At 39.5% G+C, this 24,883-nt stretch overlaps 1 protein-coding gene across 1 annotated transcript in view; it reads right to left on the minus strand.

Moving 5' to 3' along the window:
• LOC131968509 (arf-GAP with GTPase, ANK repeat and PH domain-containing protein 1-like) overlaps window positions 1–23,252 on the minus strand; it is a 28,333-nt gene extending 5,081 nt beyond the window's left edge. The window contains exons 1-19 of the mRNA XM_059329425.1: window positions 22,424–23,252; window positions 20,651–21,875; window positions 11,327–11,385; window positions 11,147–11,234; window positions 10,424–10,509; window positions 10,194–10,335; window positions 9,509–9,643; window positions 9,278–9,399; window positions 8,882–9,043; window positions 7,773–7,850; window positions 7,392–7,496; window positions 7,134–7,293; window positions 5,744–5,872; window positions 4,968–5,105; window positions 4,702–4,761; window positions 3,656–3,807; window positions 2,541–2,631; window positions 852–1,074; window positions 134–437 (exon numbers count right to left, since the gene is read on the minus strand). Coding sequence (XP_059185408.1) covers window positions 134–437; window positions 852–1,074; window positions 2,541–2,631; window positions 3,656–3,807; window positions 4,702–4,761; window positions 4,968–5,105; window positions 5,744–5,872; window positions 7,134–7,293; window positions 7,392–7,496; window positions 7,773–7,850; window positions 8,882–9,043; window positions 9,278–9,399; window positions 9,509–9,643; window positions 10,194–10,335; window positions 10,424–10,509; window positions 11,147–11,234; window positions 11,327–11,385; window positions 20,651–21,791 — 3,375 coding nt within the window. The 5' untranslated portion in view covers window positions 21,792–21,875; window positions 22,424–23,252. The remainder of the gene's footprint in view (window positions 1–133; window positions 438–851; window positions 1,075–2,540; window positions 2,632–3,655; window positions 3,808–4,701; window positions 4,762–4,967; window positions 5,106–5,743; window positions 5,873–7,133; window positions 7,294–7,391; window positions 7,497–7,772; window positions 7,851–8,881; window positions 9,044–9,277; window positions 9,400–9,508; window positions 9,644–10,193; window positions 10,336–10,423; window positions 10,510–11,146; window positions 11,235–11,326; window positions 11,386–20,650; window positions 21,876–22,423) is intronic.
• Window positions 23,253–24,883: the final 1,631 nt, after the last annotated feature.

A 24,883-nucleotide genomic window follows, 5' to 3' on the forward strand; every position in this document is an offset into this window, starting at 1 on the left:
GACGTTTAAAATCATTTCACAACTTGTTGATACTGTACCTTTACTGGAACATTATCTCTGTTTCTTTGGTGAATGAATCCACACAAAAAGATAATACTGTAATTCCTATAACAAAGGAGGAAGGAAAACGCACCCAAACGAGAAGCTGCGTCATCACCACATCAGCCTGCTGGCAGGCAGCATGCAGGGCAGAGCCAGGCAGTCGCAGCGCTAAGAGTGACCTGCAGGAGAGCGCCAGGCTGAGAGGGGCATTAATGTCCTCCTTAGTGCAGTGGGCCAAAAGGAGCAGCAGCTTGGGGAGGTTATGCTCCAACACTGCCAACAGAAGACGACCAGATAGTGTGATGTCTGGGCCCTCGCCAGGAGTGGGAGGGGGCAACGGCGCCACAAACAGTTTCTGCTCATATTTGGCCCTTATCCACGACTCTCGCTCCTCACTGAACAAACAAAGAGAAATGATGACTATTGAGTGAGTATGAGTATGCTTGGTACATAATTGTGTTCTGTATTTGACATGTAGCACTTCAATAGAGACGTCACTCAACTTCAGTGAAAATAAGATTCTTATTCTGCAGTTCTTAAAGTGTTATTTCACTACACCTACAAAAAGTGTACTTTAAATTGTACATAAGTGTACATACTAAAAGCATACTGAATTGCAAATACCTCAGGTGATAATTTAGTGCACTTAAGGAAAGTAAACACTGATTTTTTTCATTTCTTTCGTGATACACCATTTGTGCATCACTCCTAGATATACAGCTTCTACATATAAACTGTAAAAATATTTAACATAAGCAGTGTTTATGTCACATCAATAATGTTATTTCACATAATATTTTGGCCCTTACCGTGTAGCATCAGGTGCTGGTTTACGGCGCCCCAGCGTGCGAGCCTCCCATATACTGTTGACCATGTGGTTCCCGATGGCACTGAGCACCAGCGTGAGCTCTCGTGGCAGATCATCAAGGTCCAGCGAGCGAACACGCGACAGGTGGGTGCCCAAGTTTCTGTGGATCCCCGAACACTCGATGCAGATAAGAGCGCCCAGGTTCAGACTGGCCCAGGTTGGATCTTGGAGAAGAAGCACAAATTAGGCGGCCGCTTCATTTTGAAACGGTGCACACAGTTGAGGGATTTCTACCATCTTAATTTGCTGCATGGCATTTAAATATGCCGCTTTGGCCAAGTCATGCCACAAATGTGACTGAAGTTGTGTGAAATCCTATTTGGACAGCTTTTAAAACAAGGCTGTTTAATCTGTGGCCAATGTGCCAACATTTTATCCTCATGAAACTCTGGCCCTTCAAAGTGTTCCAGCATTAGAAGAATATTCAGCATTTGATCTATTTTTGTTTGGTTTAGTCATATCAAGACACTGATTTTAATTACGGGGTATATTAATGACATTTTGCTCACATTACCAAAAGCTAAAGTTCATCATTAATTTGCTTTGCAGCCTATTTGTCAAAATGTTGATACCTCCCTTCCTAATTGGTTCATTTACCTTGCAATTAACATTGCTGGAATTATTTTGCATTTATTTATTTATTTATCCTTATGGAAGTAAAAAGGTTATTTCAAGGCCTGGATAACTACATGACTTGGATTCAGTAACGCATTTAGGTCATGGGTTTTATCTCAAGTCAGCAACTACAAACAATTACCAAAATGTGAAAACAGCAATACTGACAAAATAACACTTTTTTCCCTCTGCCTATAAAAAAATGTTCAAATTAAAAACACACAAACAAAGATTGTTTCTAGTTGTACAGAGATGGTAACTTGGTTCATCTGTGATTCTCTTGCAGTTGCAGTGTTTTTGGCATGTAAACTAGACTAAATTTTGTCATTTGTCTTTCAGTAATACTTTGGCATGACAATTTCTGAACTTAAAGGAAGCAGCATTAAATGCCAATATACAGTATAATGGTATTCTTTGGACAGTCTAAAGTGTGGAAAGCTTGTTTTAGTGGTCTCGTTCATAAAAAACTGGACAGGGGGTGCATTTTTATACAACTCACCCGTTGAAATTAGATTAATGTTAAATTGTTAAAGTTTTGCATAAATAAGTACAGAGCCACTTTGACTGACAGCGGGGGGCTGTCACAAGGGTCATGCTTCAGCAACCAGGCTTCATTCAGCCCGCCTCACCCACACTCCACCTCTTTGCCCGTTTTAGGTTATTTTATTATTATTATTATTATTATTATTATTATTAATAAACCTTTATTTAAACAGGGATGGTCCCATTGAGATTAAAAATCTATTTTTCAAGGGAGTCCTGGCCAAGACAGAACAGCAGCACAAACAAAGCAACAAGTCAAAACAAAACAGACACAAGACAAACAGATAATATTGCACATTGGTCGAGGACTCTAAAAATCCTAGTTTTACTGGGAACTAGGTGGAGAAACTCACACTGAGCTTCACAACAGCTCTTCAGAAACCTTTGGTTGCCCTCATGGAGACTCCACTCACATTTTAAACCACCAATGACCTGTACCAGACAGACACAAACATAAATGTGTGTCACTTACTAGGAGCATCACAGTCAACACAGAAGTTGTTGCCCTTGGCGTTGCGGATCGCCTGCAGAGCCACTGCTTCACTCTGGCTGTTCTTGCGAGCCTGTAGAAAACACACAGTACATGGTTAGAATGAGAGAAACTCCAGAAAAAAAGCCTCTGATACGACCGCTGATAACTACTCTCATTAGTAATGAGAGTCATTACCAATAACAATGATTTTACTTTTCAAATCTCAAGTGAGAAAGTGGAGTAGATGGCTTTAATCATTATTATGACCATTTGAAGCTGAAAAACTATTGGTTTCGGCCTCTTAGGATGTACAATTCTCAGAACACTTCCAAAGAAATTCATCATGGGATTAAAGTAATTATTCAGAATGATTTTATTAGTGGCAATTATCATTTTTGGAGAGGACTGAACTAATTCGACAACCGGACATGCTCCCCACTCAGGAACAGAAACCAGCACAGCCCATTAGTGGACAGGACTCTTGGCTTGCCACATTCACTTCTGGAGATGGGTTGGGTTTTTGGTAATGGCCAATAAAACTGGCTGCCCCCATCCTTTTTAAAAGTAGCAGCAGAAACAGTTTCATATGCCAGCTTCTCCTGAGAGAAAACTGTTCTTATCCAGGAGTCCCAGGGTGCAAATACACAGCACACAAAATGGTTTTACAGCCGTCTGCGTATACTTCCAAGGGCAGATAATGTCACTTTTAAATTTGAATTTACATTCAATGCAGTAGAGTAAATGTGTGGAACAGCAGAGCACTTATATTCTGTGTGTGTGTGTGTGTGTGTGTGTGTGTGTGTGTGTGTCTCTGCCAACAAACGCCTAAAGAATTGTTCTGTAGACTTGCATTAGGATCAGGTCTGAGCAGATGGAAATACAGACACTATTTCATGCCAATATGGGTACCAGTATTGCGCTACAGCACCTGATCTGCATAAATACAACCTCAGGTGTAGGACTCTGCCCTCCTGATGCAAGCAGGAACACATAATAGTAATAAAGGAGCTTCTTCCGATGTACCAAAATGGCTCTGCTGCTGCATGAAATGTGAAACTATCCACTGTATTTTGTATTTGTCAATTAAATTATTGCTGCCTTTTGTTCATCCTTGCCTTGTTTTTGCTGCTCTCACACAGCTGCAGACTAGCCAGGATCTGACTCTCGATGGCTTGGACCCAGGAGTCCCTCTCCTCCACACTCTGGGCTTCAAAGTGCCACGTCTGGCCGGTGCTCGACACGATGAGGAAGTCAAAGTTATCCTCATCTGACACAGAAAAACAGTCACATAGAAACAAGAGATGTTCCATCAGGGACTAAGATCAAGCTGTGCAGGTTACACTTTATGTGTACATGTTATACATGTGTAAAAAAACATTGTGCAGGAAATAAAACAGAATAGAATGATATGCATATCCTTTGTGACCTACATTGAAGTGAATACAGTTCAAAGACAAGATATCTAATGCTCAAACTGGGAAATAAGGGTTTATGTCTGTAAGGGCTTAGGCTAGAAATTGTTGCAGCCATTTTTGGGTTGATACCATTTGTGACAGAGATTTGGTACTAAATGTAACCATTTTTGACCACTCAAGAATGGTTACAAATGGTCAAAAATCCCTCCAAAAACCACATTAGGACATCAAGACCTTTGGAACACAACAGAAAATCCATGCTGTGATTTGGTATCAAAAAGGTTTGACATTTCAGAGATTTCTGCAGGAATGGCATTTTTCAGCAATTGGATGACTCCTGTAAACTGCTGAGAAACCCCCTTATTGTCAATATACGTAGAAAAGCTAAACATCCTCTGAATGCTCTAGGTCTGTAATTTGTGGTTGCAGAGTTTTATAAAGCTGTGATTATCCTAGAGGTCACATCAGGCCATTTTATACATTGAGGTAAGTTACATAATTATCTTATTACAATGGAATGACTACTGTGGAGACTAACATTATCACACATTGTTAGAATTGGACTCATTGAAGACTTTCAGCTTTCCAGTGATATCCAATTTGTGCAATTCAGAGACATTCTAGGGACCCCAGTATGCAGAAATGTGTAAATGAATCATTTTCAGAATAGGTGAAAATACCATTTATACTGCCTGCAAAAAAACTACCTGGTGTTTGAAAGATACAGCATGACAGATCAACATTACCTGTCTTGCTTACGTTTCTTAAGCTACCAAAGCTTTTAAGTTTCCACATTTTGCGCTTGGCTGCATGAGAAGACAGAAAAAAACACAGAGAGAAAGAGAGGAAATAATAAATGTTACATGTTCAACTATTTATCAAATTTGATATAAGGTTGTCAGTTATCAGTATTACTTTTTAAATAATTAGCATCATATCAAAATGATCAGAGTATGAGTGTTGATTTTATTGTTGGGAAAACCAACATTGAGGTCAGTGTTACGAGGTTTACCGTCTGCATGGCCAATGGTTGCATCTCCTTTCTGGTTCATGCTCTTCTTCCTGCGGTGCTTCTTCCTGTCTGTCACCGGGGAGGAGGAGCCCACGTCTTTGGTGGAGGAAGAGCTGGACACGCCCTCAACTGCAGAGTCTGGCAACAAGGTCACAAAAAAACATGCAGAGTCACATTTATCTGTTACACCACATGCATGTTTTAAGGTAAACATATGCACAGATGAACCTAGTCTCATAGGAATCCGTGAAATAGCCACGGATTCGCTTAACTCAAAATCCGTGGAATAGCCACGGAATAACTAAAATTTCCGTGAAACTGACACGGATTTCGCTACAATGCAAGTTAATGACAATCATATCCCGTGGCTATTCCATGGATATTTTTTCCTATTGGGTTGTTCCAAGTCACGTGACTTTCAAGGTTCCGGCAGTCAGAACAAAAAACATGGCGGACAGTTCTCTCATTTTTAGTGAAAAAAATCAATATTTTTACTTAGTTTCTGCATAAAAATGGATTTTGATCACATTTCTAGCGAGAAATATATGTTTTATTTTCTAAATATTCACTCAGTGAATGTACATAATCACTTTGTATGTTGGAATAGCCACGGGATATGACTGTTATTAACTTGCATTGTAGCGAAATCCGTGTCAGTTTCACGGAAATTTGAGTTATTCCGTGGCTATTCCACGGATTTTGAGTTAAGCAAATCCGTGGCTATTCCACGGATTCCTGTGAGACCATGTTGGCACAGATGAAGGTCTTTTACTCACCAACACTTTGAGCGTGGTTGGATAGTGTGGAGGGACATCGCTGCACGCCTCTGTTGCTCCTCAGGAACAGTGCACCACCCAGCCCTTCCATTTCCTCCACCTGCAGGAGGCTGCTGGCGCTTACAGGGACTAAAGAGATTATAGCAAGCATGCACTTAATAATAAAACAATGTACAAAAACATTAAATGTGAAACAAAGATACTGAGAGGATGACTAAGAAGTCCTGAAGTCTTTCACACACTCTTGCAAAACTTGCAAAATCCCTGATGATACTCTTTTGTCCTTTCACAAAGATTTTGCATTCCCTTGCAATTTTTTCCCTCCCTGGTACAGAAGCTTGACCCCTCTTCACAAAGAGTCTTTAAATCCCAGATACTGTGGATTTATTGTATTTCTGACTCCTACTTTCCCCCCAAACTCCACCTTTTGTAACTGTTTTTTATAACCATACCTGCTCATAAGTTTTCAGGGTCAAGAGGTTCTACATTTCACATAACTTACATGCACCCCAGCTCCACAAAGAGAAAAGGACAAGGAAATAGAAAAAAGGAATGTCTAGTGTAAAGTCTACTGCTATAAATCCTCTGATACTTAGGGGCACTTAGGAGGCTTTCACATTATCTATATATACTGTGTATCTCCATGGTCGCCCATAAAGTTGGAATAAAATATATTAAATACCTCTTTCCATGAAATGATTGTAACAATGTGATTTATTCTTGACAGAAATGTTTATAATCTATGGATGAGAGGACTACTCGCTTCTTCGTCTGCATTTAAAAATGGCGCATGTTGTTGTGGCGTCGAGTATTACTTGACATCCTGCTTAGCGTTCTATCCAATCAGCAACCAGGCTTTTTTCAGGGGAGAAAAATGTCCCTGCTGTTCGACAGGGCCAAACAATGGCCCGTTAAGTGGCTGCTGGGGCCGGCTCGCATTCAATTTAAGGGTGTTTCGGCGAGTGAGACCCGCCTCATTCTAGGTATTCACCTATAGTGTAAACACACCTAGTGAAAATAAAACCACAATTAACAGAGGATTGTGTCCGAAAACAAAATTATTCCAACTTTATGGGCGACTGTGTATATATATTTATATGTAATGGACGGATGGATGGATGGATATATACATATACATACATATATATATACATACATATATATATATATATATATATATATACACACACATATATATATATATACACACATATATATATATATATATATACACATATATATATGCATTAAATTACATTATATTACATGTCATTTAGCTGACAATTTTGTCCAAAGCGACTTACAATAAGTGCATTCAACCTGAGGGTGCTAGACTTAGACCATAGGAATCAAGTAAGTACATAACTTTAAGAGCCGTTTATTCTTTTACCTGGGCTGACACCCTCGGGTCCCGGCACATCTTTGGCGCGCCCGTTAAGCCCAACTGGAAGGCCGCAGGTGGGTACGGCCCGAGGTGGTCGCTTCCCTGGCACCTTCACTGTCACTCGCAGCAGGTCCATCTCCTTCCCGGGGGCATTCAGCATGTAGTCCTGCCAAGTCAAACATCAGCCATTTCACATCAACCACGAGCTGTCAGTGGTGCTTTCAGCAGCATAATGCTGTGAGCTCCGTCAACACGCTGACTCACATTGACGCTGGAGTGATAGGACAGTATGCCGTCGTTGGACAGCGAGACATACTTCTTCTTCCACTCTTTGTTGAGCGAGTTGCCACTGCGCTTCAGCAAGATGCCCTGATGGAGGTGACAAAAGCAAAGAGCGAGAATTTATTGCAAATGTCTCGTGCGTTCATCTTGCACATTTCAGCAGTATGATGACTGCCGGCTGCCAAAAACACCCACCATCCTATTCATCAAGCCAATATGGGAGATCACAACACTTCATCGCTCCACATGATGAAACTGCTTTCACTCATTTGATTTGAAGTGACTGCTGGTATGGTGTCCTCTGCAGAGGGTCATTAGATGCATCATATTTGTTTCTGCATCAAGTGCAAATCTGCGTCCTACCTGTTTGATGGGAATGGAGCGTCCACTGCCCAGATTACAGTCTGCACTCCGTCTGTTCGAGTCGCTGCCTCTCCGACCCTGGACGAGAAGTACAAGAGGAGCAATAACGCATCAGAGGCAGAAATTGAATAATTGGTTAAAGAATATAATATAAAACTCATGAATTATGGAAGTGTTCCTCATGACTTGCTGTGCATTTCATTACAAGTCATAAAAAGTATTTAGAAATGTGAGTTTCTGCTGACTGCAGAAGCTGGCTTAAGAATGTAAGCGACATCTATAGCAATTAGTTGAATATCAGAGCCATTCAGCCGTACATTATAGCAGCACTAATTACTTTTATACTAATAACGGATAAGATAATTACTACTTATGTAGAGGTTACTTGTAGTGATGATAGTAATCTTCTAAATACAATGTCACATAATACCACCATGTTTTAAAGCAAGAGACTCTACAAAAACTAAGCTACTAATGAAAGTTTTTAAAAAAAAACTTTAAATGGCCACCACCATGGACTTTACATTATATATTCACCATTCAGCCCCACATTCACCAAAGGTTGTGTGAATGTCCTTAATGGCTCTTTTTTCCTCCTTAATTCTGACAAAATGGCAAAAAAAAACATAGAAAAAGCTACATTTTAACAAATACCTGCTGTTGATCTTAACAAGTCAAATCCGAAAATCGAAAATCGAAACCAAGTTATGGTCATTTCAAAGTTAGGAAATATTTTCCCAAATATATCATTTGACATTTTTTTTTTTTGGGGGGGGCGGGAGGGGGCTGTTTCATGCATGGTTTAGTTTTTAAACTTCAAACATCAAAGAGTATGCAATTATCTGCAGGGTGACAAGTTATCTATTTATCATTTCAAAACAGATGAAAAATATTTGACAAAGGCAGACTTGTAGCATTGTCTCTTTTTCTTCACCCACCTTCTCTTCACTGAAAATATGTGCTGTTGTTTTGACAAATAAAAGGCACTCTATTACAGTAGAGCCACTTCCACATCACAACGTAAAATAAAAAGAAGAAAAGGAGGAGTATATGAATAAAAACATGACTGCTTGAGCCCATAAAAACAATCACTTGATCAGCGTATGTACCGCAAATCTGGAGGTGCGTCTCCGGGTGGCGCTGCGGACTGACCCGGGCGTGGCACTGTCCTGCTTATCCCCCCTCAATGTCTTGCCGATCTCTTTATGGCTGATCACAGGAGTGGAGGGAAGTGATGAGGAGTAATCACTGCTCTGACCACCATTACTGGCCTGAAGAGAGGAAAGAGTCAGAGCAGGAGAGGGTGGGCGCGATGAAGTGACAATTGAGCAGAAAAGGGAGATAATTGAGTTTGTCACAACAGCGTGCTGACAGCCTTTTAAAAATAGCCTGACAGCGAGACTAAAATATGCAATTCACTATGTAAGAAAAGCCGAGCATAAATGGTTCAACTTTAAACCATTTTCTTCTGTCAGTGTGGAACTGATGGTTTGAAACAGTTTTACCTGTCCTGGAAAGACACCTGACACAGGGGTGGAGCCTCCAGAGTGACTGGGAGAGTTAGGGAGAGATTTACAGGAAGCCAGCAGAGCTGCTTGCTTCTTGGCTGTCATGATCTTCTGAGCAGCTGTGGAGGAAGAAAAAAACTAAATATGAGTCTTAAAAAAGAGACACATAAACTTCATTATCTGCACCTTCTGCAGCAGAATCCTCAACGTTCTGACGTGCACACGTACCGTCAGTGAAGACTCGGTTCACATTGAGGCCGTACGTCGCACAGGTTTCATAATAGGTGCAGCGCCGCACATCTGAGCAGAGCTGCCTGGCCCTGGCGTCATCTATGACTCTGGGGTTGGTGCTGCTGATCTTATCTAGAAAAAAAACACAAAATATAAGATCGCCTGTATATATATCAATAAATAAATAAGCTATATATACATAAATAAGCTATATATATATATATATATATATATATATATATATATATTAAAAGGTTTTAGGCAGGTGTGAGAAACGGCTGTAAAATAAGAAAACTTTCAAAAATAGCGAGTGAACAGAAGAAAAATCGAATTCAAATTTCTCACACCTGCCTAAAACCTTTTAATATATATATATATATATATATATAATTTATTTATTGATATTGTTTTTTATTAGCAGAATGTAAACATTATTATATATTAATAATGTTATTATTATATATTATTATATAATATTATTATATTTAGTAAATACATTGTAAATGAATAGGAAGAGGAAAAAACGAAGAAGAAAACACCCCCCACTAAGAATTTATATGTTGTAGGTTGAAATGTAATGGTAATAAGAAAGAAAGAGAAAAATAATAAAATAAAATAAAAATATAGGATTAATATCTGCAAATATTTGAATCTCAGCATGTGTTGTGTGCGAGTGTCTTACCCTGAGTACCGACGACAATGAAAGGTATCTCAGAAACAGGCCGGTGGAGAGCGAGCTGGTGGTAGATTCTGTAAACTTCCTGGAAGCTGGCCTCGTTTTCCAGACTGAAAACCAAGATGACTGCATCCACCCAACTTGCGAACTGAGGAGGAGAAGAGGACTCAGTGAGGACTAGATTGCAACAAGTTTAATTTCTTTTTCCACCTTAACCAACTTTAAAGAAAACCCACCTGAGCACCCGGTAGTTCTGTCTCTTCTCTGATTATCAACACGTGGCTCTGTCCATCAACCAGGACGTCTTTAATGTACTGGCGCCCTGCAAATACACAGCAGGAATAAACAAGGTGTTATGGAATATATTTCACAGTATGTTCGACTAAGGAAACGCACATGAATAACCAATAACATTAAAGCCATGCCCTGGCCCTTGATCGTCTGAATCAGTGATTCTCAAATAGATTAATTAATTTTAATAAATTTGAATAAAGTCTTCACAGTTCCATGAATATTCTAAAATGTAAATCTCAAAAACAAAAAAGTTCAGAGATCATATTCTGATTTAACAAATTACTTCAAATATCATAATCGAAATACTTTTTTTTAAATTAAATATGTGCTGGACTTAGAGTGAAACAATTCACACTTGATATATGGTATACAAAATTTTCTGGATATTCTGTGTTGAGATGGTGCAAATATGTTAAATAATATATATTAGAAACATTATTATTATTTTTAAGCTTTGTCAAATTATTCAAAGGGTCATACTTGAGTGGGTATACTCTTTATCATGTAAGGGGTTCTTGGCTGTAAAGGAATTGAGAAGATTAAAATCTAAATTGAATGTAGCCCGTGTTATTATTATTAAGCTCTATTGTCAGCTGTGTACTGACACCGTGACAGAAAAACACACAAACACACAGGTTGTAGATGAGATGAACTGTGAAACCAACCGTCAGCGTTTTCAAGCTGCAGGTAACTTCCTGTCAAGTGTCTGTGGACCAGAGCAGATTTCCCACTGCACAGACCTCCCAAAACACCCTGCAGAGCACAAATCACACAGGCAGAGAAAATACTGAGTATTAAATACCAATGATCAGCTTGTAAAAGTGACTGTATGTTCTGATGCTTACCAGGTGAAGCTCTTGTACAGTTTGGCTCATGGTCCATTCTTGACTGCTGGTGCATGCAGCTGAAGAAACAGCAGAAAAAAGGCAGAGGGGATTCACTAATACAAATTTTCAAAATGCATTGTAACTTGCTTAAAAACCAGATGCAAGATACTTCAAACAGAGCTAACTTACAGCAGGGATGAAAACTCTCAACTGAAAACACATAAATGATAATGTAGTTTCACATTTGGCAGTGAGAAAAACAGCTAAATATTTGAAAAAATGTGCTTCCATTAAAAACAAAAAACTAACAAACAAACAAACAAACAAAAAAGTATAAAACCATCTTAGCGACATATTTTATGTTGTCAGCATCCAAAGCAGTCACTATTTGGTGACGGTGTGTTTTTTCAGGTCATGAAAGTTAATTTTGATTCCCTAAAAATGTTCTTTCTAGCTCATTTTTCCACCAGCCAAAATTAGCATCCCAATATAACATCACAGTTAACATGAATTTCAGTTGCATGCTGCTAACCAAGCTAACTAGCTGACACTAGCATTAGCTGGTGATCTAGTGTGCTATGCTAACAGTACCTGGCCCTGTCCAGCTGATAACCTGTGTGTGTACTCCTCAGCTCCCCACCCTCTCACCCACATATGGTCACTTCAGGCTCCAAAAAAACAAGATGGCGACAACCAAATGCCAAACTCAAGGCTGCAAAATGGCACTCCACAAAACCAATGACTGGCTACGGCCACTCAACATGACAGCTTCCTAAAAGTGAAGCCAAAACATCTTGATCGCCCCCTGGTGGCGGGCTGCAGTATAGGTCATAAATCCTGCCCTCTGTGTTAGTGAAGGGACAGGAGCCAAACTTAAAAATTCAAAGTCACATTTTTTTCTGTCAAAGATGTTTCTGTCATTTTAGCCAGTTCTTATCCCGCTGATGTTTTAAGTTCTTTATTCTTTTAGTCACAGGATCGTTTTTAATTAGTTATTTGAATAGTTTTTTTTAATAAAATGGGGCTATAACAGGTGTTTGGGCAAGAACTCTGGAATCCGTGTATCTTCCGTTCAATCCATATCCGTTCACAAATGTATTTCTTTATGTACATTTTCAAAATCAACATTCGGACCCTTATTCTCATATGTGATATCCTGGTCATACATTGTGTTTAAAAAAAGAAAAATTGGACTTCTGTATAATGTATAATGTTAATGAAAGGTTGATTATTGGAAAAAACAGGTCACTTTTCGTTATGCGTGTTTTGATTTCCAAACGGATATCGATTGAATGGAAGATACACGGATTCTCTGGCTCCATGGTGACATTACCAGCACAAGATGGCAGAGCCCATATCTGTGATATTTAGACCTCAATGTTATACACAGTGGGAGGAATTGGAGACACGTCGTCCATTCTTTATATAGTCTGTCAGCAACACGTCCATGAGTCACTTGGGTTTTGTTCAAAATCAGAAATACAACTTTGCGATAAGGATCACTCTAATCATTGGTTTGAAAAAGCTCTCTGGGCTAACCATGCCCCCTGCTTCCACTGTTTGTGCTAAGCTAAGCTAAGCTAAGCTAAGCTAAAAAAAAGACTTATATTATATACTTTACTATATAATATCTATTTCTGTAAATGAATAATGAAGAAGTTGGTAGTGCCAGACTCCCTGTCTACTCTGGATCAGTAAGGACAAAAAACATGTTTCCCAAGATGTTGGCATGCTCCTTTAAAAGAGTGAGTGCTGACTGGCGGCCAGGTTTTGTCTGACTGCCTGCAGACGATGCACAGTAAGGACAGTCAGGGTGTCCAAGCCTCCCCACTGGGTGCAGAGAGGCTGCAGCTCCCACACAGTCACAGTGATCACGCAGAAAATTCAGTCAAGTGTACAAATGTGCATGACTGTATGACTTACTGAGCGTGGCAGATATCTCAAGTTTACCCAAATATTGTTAAACACGCCACTTTTTTGCCTTTTATTATGGTTTCCCTGCAAGAAAAAACGCTCCTAGCTAGTCATTTATTCTTTTATTCAGCCTTGAAAATGTATTAATCTTTGAAAAAAAATCATCCAGCTGCGGTGAGATAATTCATCCTGTTCCCAGTGCAGTCTCCCCCCACATTTCATGAATTTTATAGAAGTTAGTGTCAACTGAAACAAGACAGAATAATGTTCTCTGCGGTATCAAGAATTCAAAAAGACTTTTGAAAGGAGCAGATTTGCATCAGAAAAAAAGTAAAATAAGCTCAAAGTAGAAGGATCCTCTGAGAGCACAGACCTCTGCTGAGGCTACGCCCTATCTCACTATTTTAAGGTAAGTAAAATATAATTTGTATATCCAGCCCATGATTTGGATCCGCTTCAAATTTTAATGATTTGTTCCTTTGGCCATCCTACATCTTTCTACCAAGTTTCATGACAGGATTGTAGTTTTCCTGTAATCCTGCTGAGAAACAAACAAAAAACAGCAAACTGAGCCAAACACATAAGCTCCTTGACAAAGGTAATAAAAAACGATGGGTTAATACAAATGTTTTAAAAGTTTATTATTATTGCAGTATGTATTGTACGTACGTATTGTATTATGTTTTGTTCCAAAGTCTTCTAATGCAGGATTATGCCTCATCCAGTATTTTTATGTCATATTGATCAGAATTTCTAAAGTATTCAATAGAAAGAAGAAACTGCACTGTGAAAAGTTAAATTATTGCACCGGGGTCTTTTTTCCCGCAAGAAAATAAAATCTTGAGGGCTGGATCTGGGACCAGATGACTTGTTAAGATGGATGTTTTTTATACTGAACGATCAATAGTGTGATGTTGTGTGTGACTTTATTTTGTAGCAGACAAAAATGAAACGACTCCTTTAGAAATTATAGAAGATAACTGCTGTCAAGTGACTCATCTAGTTACAGAGCATCATTTTTATGCTGCGGCAGACGTCAGCATCTCCAGAGATAAGCAATCTCATCCCTGTCAGTTCTTGACACTCTTTGAATTTCATCAGAATTTGACTGAATCTCATCACTCATGAAAAACCATTAAACAACCGTGTGAAGGCAAAACCAACATTGAAACAGAGAAACGTGTAACATGTCTCATGTAAAATAACCCCCTAATTTAACATTTTTCCTTTACATTACTGAGACTACTAAGATGATCTATGAGCTGTGATTGTGTTGGTTTTCTGGCTTTGGTTGTACTGATAAGGACTGAGAGTTAATATTAAAAACCTACCATATGTTCCAAGTGTCACGATGACAAATAGTTTGTGAGATTATGGCCGAATATATCTACTTCATCTCCTAACTGTGATCATAATGATCCACCAGCTGTGCAGGTTTATTATGTAGAAGTGGGTTTGGAAAGATATCAGATTTTGTGCTGATGTACTACAATAAGACTAAGAAAAAAAAAAGATAAAAAATTAAATGGTATAGACAGCAAGGTTAGTTTCATTCATTCTGTTTTTACAGGAGTCATCATGTGGGAGTTATGGCACTGCTGTAACACATTTATTCTTATTATTTGTAACTCTAATTTAACCCTGAGGTCATGGATATACGGCTATTCCACACTGCACGTAAAAAATATGAATAGCAAGTCTCTCATATTCAGCCATAAAATGTTTCTTCAAACAAACGAGAGATTCAGCCAGAACATTATGTTGTGTCATGTTCTTGAAACAAAGCATAAAAAGATTGATACTGACACTGGTGTCAAGAAACCAATCGTCAAAACAAACCCAGGCACCAGAATAAATGTTGGCATTGTTCATTTCTGTGAAGCATGAATACACTGAATCTAAAAGTTTCTGAACCGCTGCAACACAATCTCATTCCCTCTCGTAAAGCTCTGGGGGAAAGAGAATAACACACTGTACCAAACAAATGGGTCACAATTCAATGAATAGCTACTTCATTATGGTTGTGCAACAACACTGTATGTTTAAGGTCAGGAAAAGATCAAGGGTTAGGTTAAAAAAAAGAGACAAGGGAGAAACTGCTGTGGCTGAATTTGTAGTTGGATCCTTGACCATGGAGGCCTATATGTCCTTGGACAAGATACACTGTAATAAATGATTCTGTAGTCATTTCATTTTACTTAATATATTTGATAAAATGTATTAAATATAAATACGTCCTTGATTTTGAGGCAGTTGTTTAAGTAACTTTAATATAAAATGTTTGAGACAGAATCTACTTATTTTGATCACATTAAATATAATCTTTATGTGCATGTAATTCTAAATCAAGAGAATTTTGAATGAATCCAACACAATAGAACTAGTCCGTTTTTAATTGATACTTAACACTTCCTGTTAAGTTGTTATTAACTCAACTTAATAATAATGTAATGTAGTTAGATTTAATTAATAATATTGCATGCAATCTGTTGCCTCAATTTTATTGAGTAGCTATTGTTTATCTTTTTTTTTACAGTGTACTGAACCGTTCATCTGTGTGTGAATGAATTCCTGATGATGGAAAGTGGCACTGTTTAGGGTAGTCCCTGCCACCAGTGTATGAACGGGTGAATGAGCATCGTCCATTTACCGTTTAATATTAAATTGACTCTAAATTTCACATGGGTCACGATGGGACTGAACAACAGTCTCCTTGGTAAAAGTCTTGTGTTTGTTTGGCCAATCTAACGACTCTGACCTCCTCCCTCCACGCTCCTTTAACTACATCACCAGCCCCGTGTTTCAACATTTGCTTTTTATGCTGACTGGTCTGGATCATGCCCCACAGACTTTGCTGTTGTGACCATTTTCATGTATGATCTACGTTTTCTTTCTACAGGACGACGCCCAAAAACTGGATTATCTGGAGTAATGATTTTTTCCTCCCTTCTGCTATTTAGTTACTGACCACATGTTAAGTGACCATTATTTTAAAGTCGTTCCACCTACTGGTTTTTATATGTTTTTTTTTATATACTTTTCTTTAATGGTTCTTACTGTACCTTTCCCCCCTAACGTCCCATGCCCCACATGTGTTTCCTTTAACTTATTTATTTAACTAATATACTTAATGTATTCGTTGTCTGTTGTATGGATGTAAAGACTGGGAAAGTAGCAAATGAATTGTTCCCTTTGGGATGAATAAAGTTGTCTGATTCTGATTCTGATTATTGCTGTTGAATTTTTTAAATGTATGTATTTAGCGTGTCATATAGTTCCATGATATTCAAGAGAAGGCAGACATCTCAAACAGCAGCTGTTTGAATCTAGTTTGTTAAACAGCACTATCAGTGAAGGAAAATTATGGATTTTAGATTTTAGTTTGACTTTAAAACAAGCTGATTTCTTTTATGACATTCTAAATAGTACTTTCCACTCTTGAAAAACCTTTTATTACATTTTAAAGGTCTGTCCATTAAATGACCTGCTGAGGCTATCTTTGTATTGAGGTTCCACTAAACACTTGGTTTGAGAGCCAATTGGCTGTACTATCTCTGAATGGACATTGAATAAAACACACACACACACACACACACATGCACGCACACGCACACACACACACACACACACACACACACACACACACACACACACACACCTGCAGATATGTGGCTGAACAGAGAAAGACAAATGACACAAACACACATACTGAACACACTCTCTCTGGATCACACTGTGAAAGCGCTTACAGATGTAAATCAACACAGACACCGTCATCAGCTGAGACAGAGATACTGTTTGAACACACACACACACACACACACACACACACACACACACACACACACACACACACACACACACAGAAACTGTTCGGGCCCAGTTGGTGTCAGGGCGGAGCCCCGTCGTCGGCCGGCTCTCTGGGGACACGGATTCTAACTTTACACCCCCGCTGCTCTCGCTCATCCCATCTTTGGGCAACCCCCACGCCCACACCAACCCCCCTTCCATCAACAGCGTCACGCCACAGACCAAATAGCATCTCTCACGGCTTGCTGTTGCCATGGCAACTCCATTTTCCAGAAGCCTCCAGCCCGGGTCTCTATACAATAAATGGTCTCTCATGGATACAGCGACGTGTGTGAGAGACACGATGTCCACCTGTACACATATGATGATAAAAATATGAGAGTGTGTTTTTGACAACGATGACCGATGTTTTCCGAATTCAATTTGGTCAATTATGTTTATTTATCATCAGAAAACAAACACAACATGCTGAAATTAGAGTTTCAACACCACACAATGTTGACTATGTCGCTCACAAACACTTAAACACAAGGCGGGCGAATGAATAGGCTCCATTTGAAGACTGATTAACTCCATGCACAGAGCAGGAAGTGGCAGGTTCCCGCTCTCCGATGAACACAGCTCTGTGTATCCCCAACCTTAATTATTCATGTCCCACTTACTCCTGACAAATTATTCAGAGCTTACTCCAATACCACACTCTGTGTCAAAGATGATTTTCTGTAGAATATATCAATAAAGATTAAAGATTGATAAAGCTGCATCATTTCCTTTATTTGAAATGGAGAGATCTGAATATTTCATGAAGTGTTTTCGTAGTTTTTGACAAGACTGAACTAATTTCTATTTGTTTGAGTGTCAGGGTTTGGGGAATGCATCAAAACAGAGATCCAAAACATTTAGTATATTAGTGAAAGTACAGAAAACACTTTCACTTCTGTAGTTCCAGCATCTTAGCCCTTATAAAACGTTCAGAAGCTGATGAAGAACAATTTGTTCTATTCTTTTTCAACTTTATCTGAAACATTAATGAGGTAAAAAAATCCTGTTCGTAGCTGGTTTTAGTTTAGTTGTATGTTTAAGGCAGCAACTAACGATTGTTCTCATTAAAGATTCATCTGCAGATTATTTTCTCCATTAATTAATTCTTCTTTTGGTCCAAAAAATGTCCATCCCCGCTTCTCAAAGTCCAAGGTGATGTCTATTTATTTGTCAAACTGAAACCCAAAGATATTCAGTTTAATATTAAATAAAAACTGAAAATCTCCAGGAAATCTCCAAATTTGAGAGGCTGAAAAAAGCATTTTCTGCCATTTTTGCATTAAAAATGAATTTAATTATTATCAAAATAGTTGGCACTGATTTTTTCAATCAACTCTTCCCTGCAGCTCTACATGTTTGTCCTATTTTTTTTTAAATATATATATATTTTATCAGTTTTTATTTACAGCTCTCTTGAGAAAATGGATCCAGCTGTTGATAATTAACTTGAAGTTCAGATGATTTAGTGAGATGATTTAGTGATCATTATAGGGCTGTAATAATTATTCTCACTATCAGTTCATCTGGCCATTCGAGTGGGGATTGTTTGGATAAAATGTCAGAAAATTGTTTAAAATGTCCTCAAAATGTCCAAAGTGACATCTTTGATTAGATCAACCCAATAGTCCAAAATCTCCAGAATACTGAGAACTATTGAAGAGGACAAAGAGAAGGACCAAATCCTGAAGATTTTGAAGCTTGAAACCAAGTAAGTAAGTAAGTAAGTAAGTAAGTAAGATAGAATTTTGCTTAATAAAATGTTGAAAGGACCTGGACTTAGCCACTGTGACATCGTCTACTGGTTTGTGGATTACTTTGAAGCCTTGAGGTTGGTATTTTGGCTGTCATCTTGTTTTTTTGGATCCAGAAGTGACTATAGTTGGGCGAGATGGCGGATCTGACTGACTGACGCCAACCTACACCAGCAACTTGACTGCACCTGGCTCCGGGCTACGCAATGTGAAGTCGCTGCTAAAAAAGTTATCCTCAATAATTCTAAGAAAACAAAAAAGGATCAGGGCTAAATGTACATACTGCCAGGGATATTAATTGCTACGGATCTATCCTGATTGACAAGTCTTTGTAGTAGCAAACAGTAAATCACCAAGTAGCCACACCCTAAAACATAACCTGCTTTATTGCCTATTATACTCTAAACTGGGACCATAATTGGATTTTTTTTTTTTACTGAGGTAATAAATCAAGTAAGAAGTAGAGTCATTTTCTCATAGACTTCTATACAATCTTCTTGCAACTATTGGAGTTGCTCCCTGCTGACCAATAGACAGAATGCAGGTTTAAGGCACTTTTATACAGTCTAAAGTGAATCGCCTATTCAATAATCACCTGATTGTTCCAGCACTAGATCATTAATGATTATAAATCAGAATTCTGGTTTACCCATTTGTCCCATGAGTGAAATCTGACTATAAATGGGATTAGTGTTCTTTAAAGAACAGTGAACCTTTAATACCTAGTAAAGATACCTCAGACGTCATTTTGTTTTGACAGTTTTCTGCATTGTTCCCTCCTGCAGTTCCCGTGGAAGAGCCTCATATTGTTTATCTGCGGGCCTGTGTTACACTTCAAAGGAGCAGCTCATTACGAGATACGATTGTCAGGATATTTTCACCAGATGTCGTTACTGCAACTTATTTTGTAGCCCTGAGAATAAGTTTGAGATACACTGAGAGCTCAGGGCAGCGATGAAACAGCAGAAGTGTTTCACATTTCTTGGTTCAGGATCACACAGAGAGGGAAATGTCAGTGACATTAAATATGTCATCCTGCGTAACGACATGAAATAAAATGGTCTGTGCAGTCCTTTAATTTCAGGCAGAGTGAGCATCGATGGAGGAAGTGAGACAACAGATGCTTTTTGTCACCTGTTGTTCTGTCGGTTAATGTGCCCTCTTTCTCCTGATCCATTTATTGGCAGGACGGTTTAATTGGCCAAAATTGGGCAATTACAGACATCTCAGTATCTCTTGGTGTATATGTTTTCCAATATCTGCTGATTGAATTACTTTTTTACAGCACAGACATTACAGAAAACAATATTTTGGGTGATTTAGAAATGGTGTTAGCTTCTAATTTAATTTTAATGTATTCTTTAAGTTAAATGGTCAGCAAATGACTCACACTGAACATACAGCACTGATGTTTCCTAAGCTATTTATTTCATTTTTACTAAACTGATTTGAAATATTCTTGTATCACAAGTTATTTAAGAAAGCAGCCTTCTGAATACTTTTTGCATCGTCATATTGATGTAAAATCAGTCCACACAGAAAAGGTCTAGTTTCATTTCAGATCATAAATTGACTATAATGGCCACCATAATGGTAATGGGTGAATTTTGTCCCCTCTAAAATCAATATCAGGATCAGTCTCATATCCCATATAGGTCAGGCTCTATCCTGTTATTCTTTTCCTCTGTGTTTGGTGAGGTATGTGCAGAACTATGGGGCTCATAATTTAAAAAAGGAAATGTATGTGTAAAGAAATGTTGGTATTAACTATGAGGCCCATCATGTGTGTAAATGTCAGAACAGTAGTTGCTTGATGTGGCCTTACCTTCCTCCTCACTCGAGCCTCTTTCCACAGCCGGATAGAGAGGAGGAGCTGTGCTGACGCTGGCTGACACCGTTGTACTTTTGGTGAAAATGCCACTAATGAACTTGAGCATCTTTCTGTCACGGGGAGGAGCGCGCTGGATTGTTCCTCCCTGGCCCTCCTTCCCCTTCTTCAGGTCCTCGGAGGGGGAATGTAGGTCGCTGTTGTCCAGGGTACGACTTGTACCTTTTCTCTGAGGCCTGGACACGTCGGTGGCAGGAGGTGCAGGCAAGGAGACAGACACCGTCTTAAACCTCTCCCCCTGAGGGCTGTCCCTGGTCATGATGCCTGAAAATCCTCCGCTCATGGGAACTCCGGGGCGAATGAGCGTGCCCCTGCCGTCGCTGTCGGCCCAGGACGCCCTGTAAGGCCCCAGAGTTGTAGCTGCCATTAAGGGGGACTGGTCCCCGAACCGGTTATCCCTTCGATCCAAAGTCCTAGCAGAGTGATACAGGCTTGTGTTGGTCTCTCTGATTTCCCTCCAGCATGCAGGGTTTCCTCCTGCATGTGGCCTCATCATGACTTCAGGACGCTGGCTGACCGGCGGCGGGATGGAGAAAGGGAGGCTGCAGCGTGAGCGACTGTTCAGATCTGCTCCATTTTCACCCTTTAAGAACAGCATGGGGGGCTCTCTGTAAAGCTCCGTCTTGGGGCGCATGGCCTCTGAGCGGGGCCCTTCTCTGCGCACGGTCCCCTCAGAGGTAGTTCCTCCGTACACTTTGACCATTTGTCTAGCAGGTGGATGTACAAAAGAAGAGTCTTTGCTTTTAGCGACTGGTACAAGGTCTTTTTGGTGTCCAGGAGTTTCCCTCCTCTCAGGTTTCCCCGAGTTCTCAACGGGGCTGCCATACTTGGCATACAGCACTTGCTCCACTTCCTCTCCCACCTGTGTGGCTTCTTTTTCCTCCACTTGTTCATATTCAGGCTCATCCTCATTTTCAGGGGCATTGCTCACCTCCTCCTCCTTCTGAGGGCTCCCTTCCCCCTCTGGAAGAGCCTCCCTTTGGTTCCCTGCTACATCCTCTGGCACAGCCTCAACCTTCACCAGAGTGAGGGAAATGAGGTAGGTGGTGCGTCTCTGTGGGTTGCCTGCCTTGCTCATTGGGACAGCAGACTTCAGCACAGTGGCACCTGCTCTCTGACCTAGCCAGACCTGCACACCTCAGTCATGGCAACCAGGACAAGACTGGAGCAGAGGAGAAAGAAAACCTCAGATCAAGATCAAACAGAAACACCTGTGTGGCTGATTATGTCTTATATCCGGCCTGTGCATTTGACAGTAATCCAAGTTTCATTTAAAAAAAACCTTGAATAAAGACATGAAGAGTGAGTTTAAAAAAAAGAAGAATGCTTGGAATTGCAAATTTCCAGAATATATTTAAAAGGCTGACCCAGTGGTGAAACAAGTCTAGACTGTTTTTTAATGCCTCTATTAATCCTCTTCAATGCACACCGATACTACCGGTCTCTACCACTGATTCATTCATAATCCTTACCTCTCTTTGCTTCCTGAACTCATTTATTCAGTGAAAATCTGACATGTCGACACACGGAGAGCTATAAGGAGACATTTCTTTTCACTGTGTTGATGTCTCAGCCTCAGATTTCAGCCTGGAATTATGCAACAACCAACACATTCGTTTGATCCATTTCTTGACTAGGGACGAAAATGAATCCTGGCTGAATAATGCCACCTTACTACAGTATGTGTCTTGGCTTGTGCTCGTATCATACCTTCATTTTTCTTGAAGAATATCCATTGCACTGCTCCTCGTATATTTGATTTAATGAAGAATTTATCTCATATCAAACGGCACATCAAAAAAGGCTGACGTGAAGAATAAAAAAAATTCAAAAAAGACCTCCAGCTGATGAGAAAAAAAACAGGTGATCGGGAACAGGGTGCAAAAACATCAAAATGGAAATCATTCACTTGTCACGAAGCGTCTGGCAGCTGGAGCCTCCATTCGACAATGTCATGCATAAAATTATGTATGCACGGTGTGAGGGTCAATGGGAGATGCTGGAAAACATCTGTTGTTATGTCTCCAGAATTTAAAAAAAAAGAAGAGAAGTAGTAGCCAGATTTACGCAGCCAAAGCAACGCTTCCTTGAGCCTGTATCCATCCTCTGGAGAGCAGCTCCTCTCGGTCACCGCATCCTCTCCTCCGAGTGCCTCATCCAATTAGCAAGTCAATAAAATGTGTCTGTGAGGCAGAGGAAGCCCACCAGCTCACCACAGCCCCTCCTCCTTTTTTTTCCTCCTCTTCTCGCTGCCACTGAGCCTTGCAGCCCCCCGCTAGCCCGCTGTTAGCCTGCCGCACAACCAGCTCCACACTTGATCCAGCTCCGGCACACAGGCAGAGGATGAGAGGCTTGCAGTGAGGTGCTGGTGCTGCTGGTGGTCGTTCTCGCCAACGTGCATCAGATTTTTATCTGTACCGACACAACAAAAGAGAGACAGGAGGGAGAGAGAAAAAGCCTCAACTCTGCTCCTGCCAGTGCATCTGCTCTGTCTCCAGCACTGTCTCTCTCCCTCTCTCCGTTTCCAGAGCAATTTATGGGCAGCTCCTGCTCTCTCTCCCTGCCTCCCTGTCTGTCCCCTCTCAGCGAGGAAGTGAGGATGCACAGGATGAATCTGGGTGTCTATGGATCATTGCATTAGGGAAAAAAATAGAAAAAGGTGTTAAAGAGAATAAAAAAACTGATTTAAGCAGCATGTAATTGAATTACACGGAGAGGAAACGGAACATACTAATTAGGATTTGCAGGTGATGATGCAGGACAGTAAATAATAAAGAAGAGAGGCACAATTTAGGGAAAAAAAACATGCACAAATAGCTCTTAAAAACATTCCTCCTGTCAGTATAATATCTCTCTCTCTCCAGGAGGACAGCTACGGCTCTTCCCTTTCCTCCTTATCATTATCCTGTCGAGAAAATTATTTTTAAAAATCAAGTTAATGAGTGCCCGGGTTCTTTATAAATTAATTTAATATTGGGATCAATTGAAACACAGAAACCAAACAAGATTAATGTGTAAACCTTACAGGGAGCAACAAAATATACAAGCTGTTTACCTAATGTGAAGAGTTCCAGCATTTCCAATTAATTAAAAACATTAAAAAGATATCAAAAAATATATTATGATGTGATGTATTACATCATGCATAATTGCATTGTGGTATTATTTAGTTTATCTAATATCATGTACTATTCGGTACATACACTATATATCATAAATAATATTTACAGTGTATGATATGCTTTACCCCTGCTCTATGTATTCTTTTACCTTTTAAAAAAACAATAATAAAAAGATATAGTTGTTGTCTCTATTTTGGGATAAAGATAATGTGCGCATATTAATATTTTACATGACACTCTATTTGCTTTAAGTAATTACTTTAAGCCTGTTTATTGAAAATAATTATTATATTTTAGGTGTAGATTTGTGGCTCAGCAGGGGGCAGAGTGGCAGGTAATGATTTTCTAATCTAACTCTCAGTAAGACAGCGAAAAAAGCTAATTTACCCAAATGCTACACTATTCCTTCAGCATACCAGAAGCCTTTAACTACTTAAAACTAACCTGCCTGCTGACACTGAGCTGAGAATTCTTCTTTTTAACACATATAGGTACCGCATATCTCTTTTTTTGATACGCATTCTATTGCTTTGGTCCTGGTTCAAGGACACCAGTGAACCACAATCTAAAAACTCCCAAGCTCCCATAAGGTTAGGGCTAGAGGTCTGGCATTTTATACAGGAGTGGTTGACACAATGTAGGTTTGTGGTGATTTGCACAGAGATAAAGCATCGGAATTCAGATACAAGTTATTATAGAAGCAGCCAGAACATTTTTTTTGAGCCATGTTTGAACTGATATAGCTCACGATGTATCTTAGAAAAATGCAAAAACACTGTTAGGGGCTTCACTAATGCGAAAAATGTAAAAAAAATAATAAATGAATGAAAGAAAAAAACGTGGGTCTCAAGCTGTACTGTAAATTAATGTTTGCCAATAATCGGGCGATACATGCAACATTCTTTTGTTTTGGGGAATACTGGAATACTGCAGGTTTTTGTAGAAAATAATGAATTTTGTCCTTTTTTTATGTGACCACAGGGATAAATTCAACTCAATGTGTAGAGTTTAAAACATTCAGCAGGCAGGAAGGGTGTTCAAAAAGATT

This window comes from Centropristis striata, chromosome 3 (genome assembly GCF_030273125.1).
Source record: "Centropristis striata isolate RG_2023a ecotype Rhode Island chromosome 3, C.striata_1.0, whole genome shotgun sequence".
NCBI lineage: Eukaryota > Metazoa > Chordata > Actinopteri > Perciformes > Serranidae > Centropristis > Centropristis striata.